Raw genomic sequence first — 16,090 nt, forward strand, 5'->3', positions numbered from 1 at the left:
TGTTCAGACAGGTTAGGTCATTATTTTGATGCTACTAAAATTCACTGAATTTTAAATAAGTGAAATTTTTTTCTGTGCCTAATGTGCCCATTTGGGGGGTTTTTCATGAAGCGAGTCAGGTACAGCGTAGTTTAAGAACCTGACGGCATTGGAACAAAATGTCAAACTGCGGAATGCCGTGGGAGGCTCCTCTTAGCAGCTTTTCTTTAGAAGTAGTCGTAAACGTGTCTGCAAAAGACCAAATACAGCACCTTAAAAAAGAGAAAGTTTTATTTGACCAACATATATATTATCTGACTAGCTGTTTTTTTAAAGTAATGATTTCATGGCCGGCATTTAAAAAATGCAATTACGTCATTTTGTTTAAAAGATACTGTGGATTTTGAAACTAAATAAAGAGCTGTAGAGACATGCCCGGAGATATGATTACAGATTTGGAAAGATAGCTCAGGGGTTCCCTGGGAGTGTGTGTGGGTGGAGGGGCCGGGAGAGCCTTGAGCTTGGGGGCCTTGGTGCTCTTTGACCTCAAAACCAAGGGCTGGAACACAGAGGTGGAAAGTAATATGTTTCCTTTTCTTTCCCTCAAGGAATTTCAACTCGGAACTTTTAAAAATCTTTCTATCATATTCTAGCAATATTTTTTTCTTTACTGCACACATTGTAAGTTGTGTAGAGAAACTTTCCTGCTGAAAAGTATTACTGAGGCAACAAAAACTGGCTAATACTGCATTCAGATTGCTTGGGTGTTAAAGTGAACTCCCTGACTTCATATGTTTGTCCTATGCAACAGACAGTGTGTTGGCATTACCTCAAACTCAGGGACCCCACAAGCACAGGAGAGACCCTCTTTCTGAGACTGAGAAGTGGAAGGTAGTGATAGTTTTTGGCCAGGCCTCTGGAAGGGATAAGTATCCATATTGAGAGACCATTGAGACCAGCAGGAGGCGATGCCCAGGTTCCCACTCTGGGGTCCCTAAGACATTCTCACTGAGGTAGAGGGCCACTGCCACAGGCTGCTTGCTACAGGTGCTCTTTGGAAAAGTCACAGGGATCTTGCAAATTCAGGAAATCCCTCCAGATAGAGCGAGGCATTCTTGATCACTGCCTGAAAAGTGGTTTCATTGCTTTGCATTCTCCAGTGTCTTGGAAATATGGCTGAGGCATCTGTCTTAGTCTTCGTTTTCCAAACCTGTCACTGATTTTATGATGTAATGACAGATCCCCTAATTTCCTCATTGCTCAGCCTCAGGTCTGTTTGGGGGAAAACACAGTGTCTGTCTGCCCAAGCCTTTCAGGCCATTGTGTAAGCTTGTTTATATGTCACTCCCGTCTCTGGGCTGTGCTCATTCTCTCACACTGCTCTGGAAGACTTGTACATGCACGTGTGCACACACGTGTACTTACACACACCATATCTCATCTGGCTAAAGTTTTTAAAAATTACAAAGATAAAGAATAATCTGTTTCACCACTTGGAATGAATTGGAGCTAAGATAGTTTGAGTTATTGGGATCTAGCTTTAATGGTTTGGATTCATTACAGCAAACTCCCATAATTTAGCATATTTACTTACATTAGTGTGACAACACATGAACAAAAATAGAGCAGTCTGAATTGTATAAAGTGAACTAAAGAGGCAGTAGAATGACATGAATATATTTTGCAAACGTCACATTAATTAGCAACTAAGTATGGTTTCTTTTATTGTTTTATTTTAAGTGGGCATTCTTCACTGTTTCCACACCTGTGTGTGTGTGTGATTTTTTTCTGTCAAATAAGTTATTATTTTGGTCCTCTGTTATGTTTAAATACAACCAATCAGGCCCTAAGGGCAAAAAAGTTCTGTCTTGGTGCTTATCATTGGTATAATTATTTGCTTTCCTTTCTTTGCTCTTAAGAGCATAAACCTGTAGCTATATGGTAAATATTTCTAGTCACATACTGATAAAAATTTTTTACTTACACAAGTGAAGACTGTTTTTAGGGTTAAATGATTGGTATTAATGTATATAGAGTAAAGTTATTGCAAAATTAAAAAAATGATTTTTCTTAACTTGGTGTCTTTTTAAATACTCTTTGATATAAAAATGATAAACTTTTATTCAGAATAAGCCAGTATGTTACAATTTGTTCTTTTAGATTTTATAATCAAGACTTGATTATAAACATTTATGACCTCAAGCTCTTAGTATTTTATTTGTTTTAAAAAAATGGAAGTGGCTAGTGAACTAGTTTTTTTTTTAATTTTTGATATGAAGATTACTATCGATCGATGACATATATTCATGTGAATGTACTATCTCTTGTTCCCTGTTACCAGACTAATGTGACCAGATGAGGATTCATCATGTCATTTTCATGTTCCAATACGTAAAATGGTCCTTTGCCCAACAATCTCAAAGTTTTCATTTTGGTACAGTAGAGTCACAACTTACAAAGTGGTTAGGTTTTAAAGACTGCCTAAGGACGAAATCAAGCATGCTCAAAATGATGCTTGTAACGCAGTTAAATTGCCAATAAACTACAAAATATAATCCTACAATTAGAATCTCTGTAGAGTGATACATGGGTATGAATACTTTATAGTGAGTACAATGTATAATAAAAACTTCATATTAACAGTAGAGTTTTATAATTAAACTATTTAAATGTGTATCTTTTTTTGCCTACAGGTATGGTTGAATTTATATAAATTTATTGCTGATCTCATCTCTTATGATAGGTTTAGAGTGTAAGCTCTACAGGGGCAGAGATTTTTATCTGGTTTGTTCATGGATATATCCTCAGAGCCTTGAACAGGGCCTGGCGCACAGTAAGCACTCAATAAATATTTATTGAATGAATGAACTCTGATGTATAGACCTATTTGTAGTTTGGCTCCACTTTATCTTACTTTATCTCCCATTCAATTAAACTAAAAAAAAAAAACAAAAAAACGTTTTTTTGACTACACACCAACTTAGTGTGAGGAAATTTTGGACCTCTGGTGGATGGGGCTACAAAAGTAAATAAGATACAGCGTTTATCAAATAAGGCTACCCTTAAGAGGTAGCCTAGTTGGGGAAATAGACATGTGAGCAAACTTAATTGAGGATGGAATAAAGTGCATGCCCCAAAGACAGAGGAAAGAGCCCTTAGTTAGGATGGAGAGATCTGGGAAGGCCTGTGGGAGAGGAAGAGTTTGGTAAACTCACAAGGACCAAGAGATTGGCAGTAGGTGGAAGGCATTGGGGTCAAGGGAATAGCACAGGGTGGCCCTTTTTGTTCCTGGGACATATTTCCCTTGTCTGTCCAGACTTCCTTTTGTTACTTCTTCCCACTCATTTCCCATTAATCAAATCCCACCTGCTGTAGAAAAATTTGTTTCCAGTACACAACTCTATTTCTAAAGTCCATAAAAGTTATTGTCTATTCAAAATGCTTGACTATATTTTGTATTCTCTAATTATGATCTTGGTACCATAAGAAAATAGAAAAATTGGGTTTCTTTAAGTTCAAGGACTGTCATATAACACTTCTTTTGAATTCCCACTGGCCTAGGTCAGTGATTGTATATGGTATATTCCTAATTAAAGTAACTGAATTGAGTGATTTGGGGATTATAATATATCATGAGTTGACTTGCAAAACCTAAATCGGTGTCTTTTACTATGTTCCCAACAGACTTCTCAGTCAGGCATGTCAGAGCTTAGCTTGTCTGAGATACAGTCTCTTATTTAATTCCATGACATGGCCATATCCATGATGTGGGAAGTACTCCCGAAAAGTCAGGTTAACACATGTAAGATCCTGTTATTACAGTGTGAAAATTGGGTCATTCGTATTCTTCCTTGTGTCCTACCATGAGTCAGTTAAAGCTTTTCTCTCAGAGTATTAGCTAGGAAATAAAAGATCTCTCCGTTTGTATAAAGTGAATAAATTTTACACAATTTGCACAAGATCATTAAAGGAGCTGCTGACCCAGAAAGAGAATTGAAGATATCTTGACAGCCAGCTTGTTTTAGTTAAATATGTCAAGACTATTCCACTATTATTTTGAAAGCTTTTTTTCTTCATGTCTGTGTTGCCTTCTTTTAGAAAAGCTTAAACTATTTTAACTGTCCAATAAATACAATAATACAATTTGGTAAGAATTCTAATTAAGGCAAAAATGGCCAAGCACATTGATCCAGCCATTTGTACCTTGATTTAAGTTCTACCCTTCAAGAATGGATCTCTAAAGGAGTGTATGTGTCTGAAATATTTATGCAGAGCAAGTTGCTTTCTATATGTTTCACTCAGTCACTAAGAAACTTCAATGTAACTAATACTATATACCTTTTACAGTGGAAGTAAGGAGGGATTAAGTCATTTGCCCACCATTACAGAGACAGGGCTGAAATTAATGTCAGCTTTATGTATAAACTCCAAAGCCCACTTTTTCCATTGAGCTTTCGCTTTCAGAACTGAAAATGCCAGCGGCCATGGCCTGTATTTGAAAAGGAGTCCCAGCTTGTGTTGATGAATGGATGATGGACTAGGTAATTCTACTGGCAGTTGAATTGGATGATGGCCTTACAGCCTTTCTTGAAGCTTGGGATAGATTTAATTAGTACTGCCAGAATTATGTATTTGACAAAATTTGGTACCTCTGACAATCTTTGATAACTCTGATAATTGAATAATTGTGCTACCTTTTAAAAAATTAAGTGATAGTCAAGGTCTTGCAAAAGCTATATTTTTTATTTATTTTCTTTATGTGAGGCAACCCTTGGTTGACCTCACAGATTGCAAGGACCTTGTCAGTTTACAATCCCTTATTTTTTTACTTTTTCCACGGACGGCACCTGGTCTTCCTAGGTGGTCTCCCATCCAAGTACTAACCAGGCCCGGCCCTGCTAACTTCTGAGATCAGACGGGATTAGGCTTGTTCAGGAAGCTATATTTTTTGAGTTTTAAAAATCGAGGTAAAATTTACAAACAGCAAAATGCACAGATCTTAAATTGGTTGAGTTTGGACAAATGCATAATCCGTGTAACTCACACCCTAACCAATAGATTTTATCATCCCAAAAGTTCCCTGGTGCCTCTTTCCAAGCACTTGCTTCCCAGTGGCCACCACTGTGCTGTGATTTATATTATCACACATTAGTTTTGTCTATTAAATGGTATATTTTGTGTAAAAGAAGAGCAAATGGTGTGAACGGTGTTGCACATTATAAGGTACTCAAAAACAACCACAGCTGTTCAACAACGTGGAACTCTGTATTCGTATTCTTTTAAAAAGAACTTTTAACACCTGCAGATTAGAATTTTAAGAATGTGATTTTAAAATTAACCAATTCCGGCGCCTGAGAAAGAAACACGGATATGCATTTTACCTGAACTGTTTTCTTTTGAAAGTCTTTAATGACATTTGAGAAACCAAGTTTTGGGGGAAGCCATGTTTACAGCCCACCAGTTATGTCACTTCAATGACTTACTTTGTGTTCCCTCAAAAGAACATGACACGAGGGAGAAGTGATTGAATTTGAAAGGTCCGGAGACCGCTGGCTCGCCCTTAAAACCGGGGTCCCGCCTGCGGGCTATGCGCGCGTGTGTGTCGGTGGGGGGGTCTGCGCCCACTCCTGCAGGACCCGGCGAGCTGCGCACGTTTCCTGCCGCGTTTCCCGTCCCCAGCGGGCCAGCGGGCCAGCGGGCGCGGGCAGGAAAGGATGCGCTGCCCGGGACGGGCGGGGTGGGGCCTTGCCAGCTCGCGACGGTCCCCCGCCCTCCGGGTGCCGCCCACCCGCGCCGTCGGGGGCGGGCCGGGGTGGGGCTGCGGGAGGCCAGCGCAGCGGGCGGGGCGCGCAGTCCCGGGACGCGGGAGGCTCGGCGTGCGATCTTGTGGGCCCTGAGGCTTCTTGCCCGCGCCCTCCTCGCCACCACGCTCGTCCCGGGCCGGGCCGCTGCTCCCGCCAGTCCCGAGAGGTAAGAAGAGCCTTCTGCGACCCGGCGGGCGCTCTTGTGCCGCCGGGGCCTCTGCGGCTCCGCCGGGCTCTGGCAGTGCCTCCCGGACCTTGCCGCCCCCACCCCTCCCCTCAGCCCGAAAGCACAGGTGGACGGTGCCAGTCCCTCGACGCACCCAGTCCCCTTTCCTGTTCTCTTGGAGCTCAGCTCCTCTCCCAGGGGACAAGCTCTAAATGTGCGCGTCTTCCTATCTACGAGTCCCGCCTTTGCCTGACTTCGGCTCTCCCGGGGCGCAGGTGTTGCCAAGGGACTGAGGCCGACTGTAGACGGGTTTTAAGTCCGAATAGTTGGGACCCTTGAAGAAGAGCGTCTTGGGATACTAAGAGTTTCAGAACAAGTTACTAGGGGTTTCGGAACAAGTTGGCTTCTTAAGGAAAAGAATCCTTTCTGGGATATAAAGAGTATGAGATATAAGCATTTCAAAACGGACCTCATTTTAAGAGTGCTTTGACGACACTCACAGGGCTACATTTCCAAGCTTGAACTTGACTTGGGGGACTTTGGAAAGCTGAGTAGATGTGGGGAGTGCACACAGCTTCCCAGGGAAGCTGCATCCAACCCCTGGGACAGGGCAGAGCCCACTGGACTGCATTATAAATAAAGCAAGTTTACACAGGCCGCTTTGGAATTAGGGATTTCCTCCTAATAAATATCATTATTATTAGATGTATACACACACAAGCTTGTGCAGGTTTGTCAGAAGGTTCAAAATCACTTTGCCTCTTTTTCTTTTCCCTTTTATTCTTTAATAAACCATCGATCCCATGAGTTTTAAGCGTAATGTATTGTCTTTTTTTCTACGGCTGTGAGGACACTGTAGGGGTTTATCTTAACTGGTTTCACCAAAAACATGGGATCTGAGCTTGGCGTGATGCCATTAGCCATTGAGAATATTCACAACTTCCACCAACCCTCTAGCTGACGCATTTAGAATTTTAAATGGTTATGTCTGTAAATGCTATATGGAAGTATTTTTAATGTGCAGAAAATATACCTAAGTTCTTATTTTCTCAAAACAATTCTCAAGTCAAACATTATAAGTAGCTGAACTGTATTAGGAACAACACAATGGGTTAAATTAAGCAAGCAAGATTACAAAAAATTTGCTATATATTTTTTAAATGTAGTGCTTTTTACCTAGCATCTCATTCCATTCTGGGGTACTCTGTTAAAGTCCTCAAATTAATGGTTGAGCTAGTTAAAATAAGTATTTTCAAAGGTTGGGAACACTAAAAAAATTCATAAAATGATTTCAGATAGGCTGGTTTATTTTATAATTCCATTCTCATTCAGTCCTAAATTTAGATTATCGCACTGTTCTAGGTTTTACTACTCATTTTCTTAAGGAAAATGTGTCAAAATGACAAAATTAGATGTAATTAGGAGCTTCTTTAAAAAACGTTTATTGCAGGGAAGCAAGCAGGTTGGGAGAAGCCAGTTCAACTTTTGGGAACTAGGGATAGCTTGTTTTTCCTTACTATAGTTACTGAATTATCAGTGCCTTAGTGTTTTAATTGCCCTAAGCACCCCAGCTTGCCAGGGTGATACATGATGCTCACCTTCTGCCTTTGGCCAAGTTTACCAGTCCATGTTCAAAGAAAGGATTTAGGTCAAATCTGTGCCTAATTCCATCAATACTGAATTTTCTTTTTTTTGTTGTTGTTGGGGAGGGAATGGAGCCCTAATCATCTGCATAATTATGCTTCAAATCTCTGCTTCCCTTTGAAGAAGTACAGTATTTCCTTTGTTCAACCAACTCCTCTAGAAAGAAAGATAATAGAGACACATCAGCTCTTTTTTCCGGTGAATTTTTGATTATTTCAGTCCTTTTAATTCAATTAATTCCTGTCTTATCTGAATGGGTGTAACATACATATTTTTGGAATATACTATATTTATTAAAGTTATTAACGATAATGGGAGTATAAACATGAAGAAAATATATATTTGGTTATGTTTACTATCCCACAGTTTACTAGACTCTAGTGTGGGAAAAAGAGGTACTTAAATGCCCAACATCTTATTCTGTAGTCTAACAGTTGTTTATATCAAAGTGAGTGCCTTCTCCCACAAACCATTCTGAAGCACAGGCTGACAAGGTCTTTCCTGCCCTCCTAGGTGGTCTGGGAAGATTGCTGCATGAAATCATCTATTTCTTGATGCATACCAGCAGCAACAAGTACTAGAAGACTGACATGATGATAATTGTTATTTCTCCGTTTTCTCGTTAGAGTTCTCTAAACAAGGGAAGTCATAGCCACATGGAGTTCACAGTATTCTTGGGTATCTTTTTAAAAAGGTTTTATAGTTTTGGTATACTCCTAGGCATAAAGAAATGAAGCAATCCAGATAACATACCAGTTGTTCAAGAAAAACAGTAAGCCTATTTGTGAAAGCAAGGCAAGGCTACACAGCACAATGCAAAGTAAAAGTTTGGCAAAAAATTTAGTAAATTTGCTAAATCACTGTGAAATGTCAAGCAGATAAATATGTGAAGACGTATTATCCATATTGGCTATTAGCTTTGATGACATTAAGCAAGTAACAAACTCCACTTTAGGATATGCTACAATAAGATGAGACTTGGTCTTTGCAAAAATAATCTCGATGTTGGGTATCCCAAATGTTCTTAACAGGTAACCTGTAATGGAACAAAAGGGACATGCATAATTACAGGTCATTTCCCCAGTGAAAATTAGTGTCCTTTCTGTTTTCAATATCACCTAGGAAGTTTGACTTTTAGAATATTTTTTATCATTTCATTATTACTATTTTAAGGGTGATATTGAACAGAGCCATCATTTTTTTGAGGTTCTACTTTCAGGTGTTTTTGAAAAAAAAAAAAGTCACAATTTGGATGGGAGAAAGGACATGAGGAGACCAAAGACCTGGGATTTTGCTGATCAGAATGAAACGAATGTTGAAAGACTTTTCAAATCTATTGTTCGTGGTGCTCTGTGACTGTGGTGAGTTTTGTGAGTATACTTAATGCTGTAGGGATCAATGAAGAAACAATTGTGAGGTTTATAAATGCGTAAATGTTGATGAACCTGCATAAAGGAGGCAAGTATGGGTGCAGTACCTTTTAAATTGCGAATCCTTGCAACCCTGGGTTCTCTTAAGGTTCTGCACTATTCATTCAAATTTCACTTTAGATGTATTTTTAAATCTTTAAAAAGATAATAAAAACTACTCACTTTGAATTTAACAAATTGTAGATAAGCATGTTACACACACACACACACTCACATGAAATAGTGTTTTATGGATTGGGATTTGACTTAAGATTTCACTTGATAGGAGAGTTTTTCTGCTAGAATATCTTTGGAACCGATCCAGATTTCAGTCATTGGCAGTCGTGTGCCTTAGATGAATTTCTTAATCCCTTTTAACCTTAGCAATAATATTGACTTCACAGGGTTGTTGTGATGATAAAATAGAATCAAGAATGTGAAACACCTTGAATGTCTGAGCATACAGTAGGTGTTTAATGTTAGTTTTCTTCATTCTGTTTGTTTCATCTAAATATGTAGTTAATTTCTTAGACATATGCAGCTACTGAACCAATAGATTTGATAATATACTAGCTTTGATGATTTCCAGATATTTCACAAACATCTAAGCATTTGATGGTGTAGGGTGGAAATTGTTTTCATTTTGATGAAAAAACTATGATCCAAAGGAAGAGAATCCTGGCTCTTGTAACATCGCTGGCACAGCCAGTTAAATGGACCAGAGCGTGTACTGTTATTTTTTTCTGGTGAATCTCCTTCCTCAGTCATTTCTTTTTTAATAAGTTTATTTAAACAAGAAGACACTTGGTTTATGGAAAACCAATCTGGGATTCATTTCTTTTAAAGTTATTTATTCCCACTTAAAAACATATTACACGTAACAACCTCATACAAAAAATTATAGAAGTGTCCGTGGCATCATAGTGATAAAGACATCAAAATCTTCCATTTAAACAAAATCAGCAAGGATGTTTATTGAGTATAAAATGTCTTACTGGACTAGGAAAATAAAAATTTTCCTATTATATACACCTATTATGCATGAAATCATCTATCTTCTGATGCATGCCAGCAGCAACAAGTATTTGGCAACGCAACAATCAACAATCTATGCATAAATGGAGCATGGAGCATAAAGTCGAGTGTACAGGCTACTAATGGAAGAGAAGGTAGTTTCACAGATGTGGGTTTCCCCTGCTTCATTTGATGTTGATCAAAATATGCTATTACCGATTAGTTTTTTGTTTTTTTTTTTTAAAGCAACACACTTATGTTGAGACACCAGTTCCTTTAAATACAATACAGGAATCGGGGGAGAGGAAAAGAAAGAATACAGAAAACTATACTGTAGTAGTCAGGATGGCATACAACTAAATTTTCTAAATGAGATGGTGTTCTTGTCGGTAAAAACGAGTTGTAGAGTAGCAAGCTCTGTCTTTAGTGAAAGCCTTCTATCTGCTGCTGCTGGAACCCACTGTATCTTTTTTCCTCCATTTCCAACTTGGGCATGTATGTCTCTTTCATTGATTCATTGTCCATCAAATCAGAATCTGATCTGTCTCATTGATAATCCTTGTCATTAACAATAGGCTTCCATTAATCTTAATCCAGTCAGCATTGGAGTCTCTTCATGCACCTGTTCACAAAAAGGTGCCAGTTGGCTCTGAACGAGCACACAAGCTGCAGCAGAATCAGCCACTGTCTCCAACCTTGAATAGTCTCCATGCAAAAGGAAGTATCCCCCAACTTCTGTTTTGACTAAATAAAGAAACAAAAACTCATAGACACAGACAACAGCTGAGTGGTTACCAGAGGGAAAGCGGGGAGGGGGCGAGGTCAATAAGGGTAAAGAGGGTCAAATATATGGTGACGAAAGGAGACTTGACTTTGGGTGGTGAACACAATGCATTCATTATACAGATGATGTATTATTGAATTGTACATTTGAAACCTATATAATTTTATTAACCAGAATCAGCCCAATACATTAAAAAAATTTTATCCTGTTAGGGTAGGGTTTTCATATTAGAGATGATCAAGCATTCAGGTCTATCTAAGTTTTATATCTTTTATTTCACCTCATCTTAAATAAGAAATGAATGAAGTGCTGAGCTGATTAAAAGAAAACCCCAAAACCTCTATGTGCCAATATATTCATGTGCCGATTATAATAATCACTGAATACATGTAAAGGTATATTTAAAGACTGTCAGCCTGAACAACACATTGAGGTCCTTTGGAGATATATTATATATATATATATAAATGATGTGATATGTATGTATTATTTATGTATGAGGTATACATAATAAGAATAATAAATGCATATTTACACATGTGTTTTTCATACCAAAAGGGTACAGCAGTCCCTTGAATCTAGAATTGTTTCTTACACTAGCCATGGGCCAGTTGATTGTTGCATTGCCAAATTCTGTCTCCTTTGATATGTATTTGGATAGGGTTCAAAATAGAAACAAGGATTCTGTGTCTGTGTTTTTTCCATTCTTTACTTTGGGTGCTCTGATGGGTCTCTTTTTAAAGAGATGTGTTTGATCCTAACAGAGTGATATTTGTGGGCTAGTAGTCGTCTACTCTATCTGGGCCAATAGCAGTTGCTGTAATGCCATTAAAATTGCCAGGGACAAGCCTGGGTATTTCATAAACGTCCACTTTAACCCTCGAATGACTCATGCAGAATAGAGAGTCAACATATCTTATTTGCCTAAAAATTTTTGCCTCATATGAACCAGGCCACTGGTTTCTTTAAGGTGAAAATGCCCAAGTACTTGTCTTGAGTATCAGAAAACACTAATTTTGAATAGGTCTCACATTTTAAGTAATCAGAGCAGTTTATATTATATCATTTAAACCAAGCTTTCTCTCACTTCACTTTAAATGCATTTCCCCCAAATATCTAAACACCAAAATATGATTAAAATGAGAAAAGAGAGGTATTAGATTTTTATCTAATGAATTGTCAGTTTTTACTCTTGCTGTATAGATTTTCACTGCAGATGTTACATTATTGAATGTTTTGAATTCAGAGTATCACTAATTTGTTATTTTAAACATAACTATAAAAGATGAAGATAAAGGAACAGAGGCTCTTTAGAATGGAAACCGTACAGTGCCCAACCCCCAGAATCAGTGCTCAGCATCATTTTACATCATCCTTAGCTCAGTTTGAACTTCTCTTTTGTCTATAGTGATTTTTTTTCTTCGATGTCTCTAGTAGTGCTGCTCAAATATACCTTTGTAAAACGCATTCTGAACATTTCATTGCAGTTCTTGGAGAAGCCGAGTATCTCCTTTTGGGAGAGCCAGGACATGTAGCGCTAAGCAACACCACAGTGTCTGTGGATTTCCAGTTTTTTGATAGTGCTAATGGGACGCTGAGGAATGTATCTGTGCTGCTCTTGGAGGCCAATACCAATCAGACTGTGACCACTAAATACCTCCAGACCAACAAGTCCCAGGGGACACTCGAGTTTGAGTGCTTCTACTTCAAGGAGGCTGGTGACTACTGGTTCATGATGACTCCAGAAGGGACAGACAGCAGCACTCCAGTACCCTGGTGGGAGAAAGGTGCCCTTCTGAAGGTGGAATGGCCCGTCTTTCGCGTTGACCTCAATAGGACATCCAAGACAGCAGAAGGCACCTTCCAAGTGGGCCTTTTCACCAGTCAGCCACTGTGTCCGTTCCCTGTGGACAAGCCTGACATCTTGGTGGATGTCATCTTCACCAACAGTCTTCCTGAGGCAGGAACAAGTCAGGGACAGCCACTGGAGATAAGAAGCAGCAAGAGGACAGAACTCTCTCAAGGTCAGTGGGTTGAGTTTGGCTGTGCGCCTGTGGGGCCAGAAGCTTATGTCACTGTGGTGCTGAAGCTGCTCGGCCGAGATTCAGTCATCACCTCCACAGGACCCGTCGACCTGGCCCAGAGATTTGGATACAAATTGGTGATGGTGCCAGAACTCACATGTGAGTCTGGGGTCGAAGTGATGGTGCTGCCCCCACCATGCACCTTCGTTCAAGGGGCGATTGCCGTCTTCAAGGAGGCCCCCAGACGCCCTGGGGAAAGGACCGTTCGGCTGGCTGAAAACAGCTTGACCTTGGGACAGAGGAGAACAGTATTCAACTGCACTTTGTTTGACATGGGGAGGAATAAATATTGCTTTGACTTCGGCATTAAAAGCAGAAGCCAGTTTTCTGCAAAGGAGCAGGAGTGCATGCTAATTCAGAGAAATATAGGTTGGTATTGAGGTTTAAATTTTTTAAAAATCAAATTGACACCTTTATGCAGTCAAAATTATTATTTTGAATTTAGATGAACTTAATTTTCTATGAACTATACCTTCATTTTTATGGTTCACTTCTCACGAAGTCCCAAATGGCATTGTCATCCTTATCTGAGAAATGAAGAGTACTGGTAAGCATACATGGCTCACTGCCGACTTAACCTATGTCTCAGTTTCCCCATCAGTAAAGCAGGGTTAATAAGAGTATCTACCTCAGAGATTTATGAGACTTGACTGAAATAAATGTGTACAGTTCTTAGCATAATGCCTGGCATGTGGGAAGCACCAATAAACATTAGCTGTTATTGCATCACATGGCAAGACCATGGCAGGTAAGACCAGAATTCAAAGCTAAACCCCAAGCCGTATTTAGTAACTTCTGGCTTGCTCTAGCCGAGCATGTCTCTTTACTCTCACATCCTTCAGTATAAGAATGAAGCCTCTTTAGTGAGATTTCAGAGCAAGATTTCTAAAAACTTTAAATTCTTTGCATAATGCCCTTTCTAATCACAAAGAAGTGGGTTATTACAATTCCAATCATGCCCATGCCCTTATTTGCATTTCTTTCCCTTTTCCTGAGTGCACGCCTGATCTTGGCAAGAGGTTAAGCTGGCAGAGACTGTATGCTACACTTACATGCTTCCTCTGTCTTCATCCCCACCAAGCCTATGCCCCCTGACGGCCCAAACCTCCAACCACCTCTGTAACTCCAAGTGTTTCTTGCTCCATATTTACCCACTTTTTCTCCTTTGAAGAAATCCCTTTCCTTTGTCTCCCTGCCCACTGGCCACTTCCCTGCTCACACTTACCTCTCTATGCAGCCTGGATTCTTGGTCCATCCCATCAATCACTCTCCTATAAGATACCCTAAACGCTGCCCTGTTGTCCTTCCAGTGCATCTGCCAGGTCACACCCCAGCTCTGCATGGGTCCAGCCATCTGCTGGCCACCCACTGTACCCAAGCTGCACGAGAAGGTAACACCAGTCAGGCTGAGGCTGGTGTGGGTGGGTCATGCCTCCACCCTCAGCTTGGCCCACCATGCTACCCAGCAAGGCGCTCTGGCCGGCTCTGCTTCTGTCCTCCACAACCACTCTTCCCACCTCCTCCGCTCTCTTCCCTCGCATCTCACCTCTGCCCCTTGGTTAACTCTGAGCTGAATTTGCCTCCTACCACACCAAGCAGCTGGGAGCCATCAGGAGCAAGCTCCCTCACCCTCTCACCAAATCTCTGTAAGCCTACAGGCATCCGTCCCATCCTCTTCACCTCCTTTGCTGTCACTGAGGAAGAAGTGTCATTCCTCCAGGACAAAGTCAACTCTCCCCTCCACTGTGGTGCCCAGCCTCTCTCCCCATTTCAGGAACCTTCTATTAATCATTATGTCCTCTCTCTCCTCTGTCTGTCCTTTCTTTGCTGGCTCATTCTCATCAGCTTTGAAATGTACTTAACTCTCTTATCTAAAAGCAAACAAAATCATCCCTCATCACCTGGTTCTTCCTGAGAAATCCTTTTAAGCTCTTCTTCGTTTTATAGCCCAGGTTCTTGAAAAAGTCACCTATACTTTGGGGTGCATTTCCTCGCCTCACATTCACTTTTCAACTCACTCCAAACTCACACCCCTCCTCTGAAAATGCTCTCACGAAAGCAGACAGTGGGTGACTTTTAGGTCCCCAAATCCCCAGAAGCTTTTCAGTCCATCTCTCCATTGACCTTGAGTCTGTGACATCACACTTGCCTTGTTTACCTCCTACTTCCCCGCTGTTCCCTCATGGTCTCCTTTGCCTGCTGGTTCCCCCACCTCACCACATCCCCTAAGTGTTAGACTTCTGCTTCTTGTACTAGAGTGTCTACATTTTCTACTCTTGACACACATGCTGGGTGATTACTGTGCTGATGCTGGTGACTCCAGATTGGCATCTCTCCCAACATATCCAAGCGCTGCTAACTAGCTGTCACCCCTCAGATGTCTCTCAGGCACCTCAGAAGCAACATACCTGCAATTGTACTCATCATCCTACCCACCAAACCTGCTCTTCAGCATAGGACTCCACCATCCATCATTGTTCAAGACAAAAACCAAGGAGTCTTCCTCTTCATAACCTATAAGTAATTCACTAAGTCCTGTGGATTTTGTCCCCTCAAAAAACGTCTCCGAATGTCCGAATCTCTCCACATCTCCCCAGTTCCACTGACACCACCGGTTTAAGCCTCTGTCTTCTCTTATCTGGAATCTTGCAATAGATTCCTAATTGATTTTCCCCTCCACTTCATTCTCTCAATGTAGCCAGAGGGATTATTTAAAATTCAAGTCAGCTGAGGCTGTTCCCCTGCTTAAAGCCTGTCAGTCACGTCGCTTGACAGGAGGAGGAGAGTTCACAGGGCCCTCCATAACACTCACCCCGAAGTCACTGTGGGACATCCTCCTCCCACCTTCACCTGTTAACATTAACCCGTTTTCTAAGTCTCCATTTGGGTTACTCTTCCTTGACCCAGACTAGTTAAATTGCCTTGCCATTAGCTGGCACAGCTTAGTTGTTATCCTCATTTCTCCTTTCATGGCATTTATCACTTCTGTCATTGTTCGTTTAATGTCTGTCTTCTAACACCGTCACCCCCACCATCATCTCCCCTCTCCCAGACTGGGGAAGCAAAAACCAACCTGTGCAGCCATGAAGCTGTTTATGATCTTTATTTGGCCCACTCAGAATGCCTGGCATATTAACAGTACTCAATTATGGCTAATCTCAGCTAAGTATTAGTAGAAAAACAATTATATTAAACTAATCATTCAA

At 40.5% G+C, this 16,090-nt stretch overlaps 1 protein-coding gene across 4 annotated transcripts in view; it reads left to right on the forward strand.

Annotated features, from left to right (window-relative positions):
• The first annotated feature begins 5,806 nt into the window (after positions 1-5,806).
• THSD1 (thrombospondin type 1 domain containing 1) overlaps positions 5,807-16,090 on the forward strand; it is a 29,739-nt gene continuing 19,455 nt past the window's right edge. For 2 of the 4 annotated variants that reach the window (XM_039839440.1, XM_039839442.1), the window contains exons 1-3: positions 5,807-5,949; positions 8,813-8,954; positions 12,288-13,253. In XM_039839440.1, coding sequence (XP_039695374.1) covers positions 8,897-8,954; positions 12,288-13,253 — 1,024 coding nt within the window. In that variant the 5' untranslated portion in view covers positions 5,807-5,949; positions 8,813-8,896. Of the gene's footprint in view, positions 5,950-8,799; positions 8,955-12,287; positions 13,254-16,090 lie in introns of all 4 variants that reach the window. The other 2 variants (XM_039839441.1, XM_039839443.1) reach the window with 2 other exon arrangements.

The sequence above is a fragment of the Pteropus medius genome, unplaced genomic scaffold (genome assembly GCF_902729225.1).
Source record: "Pteropus medius unplaced genomic scaffold, Ma_sr-lr_union100, whole genome shotgun sequence".
Classification (NCBI taxonomy): Eukaryota; Metazoa; Chordata; class Mammalia; order Chiroptera; family Pteropodidae; genus Pteropus; species Pteropus medius.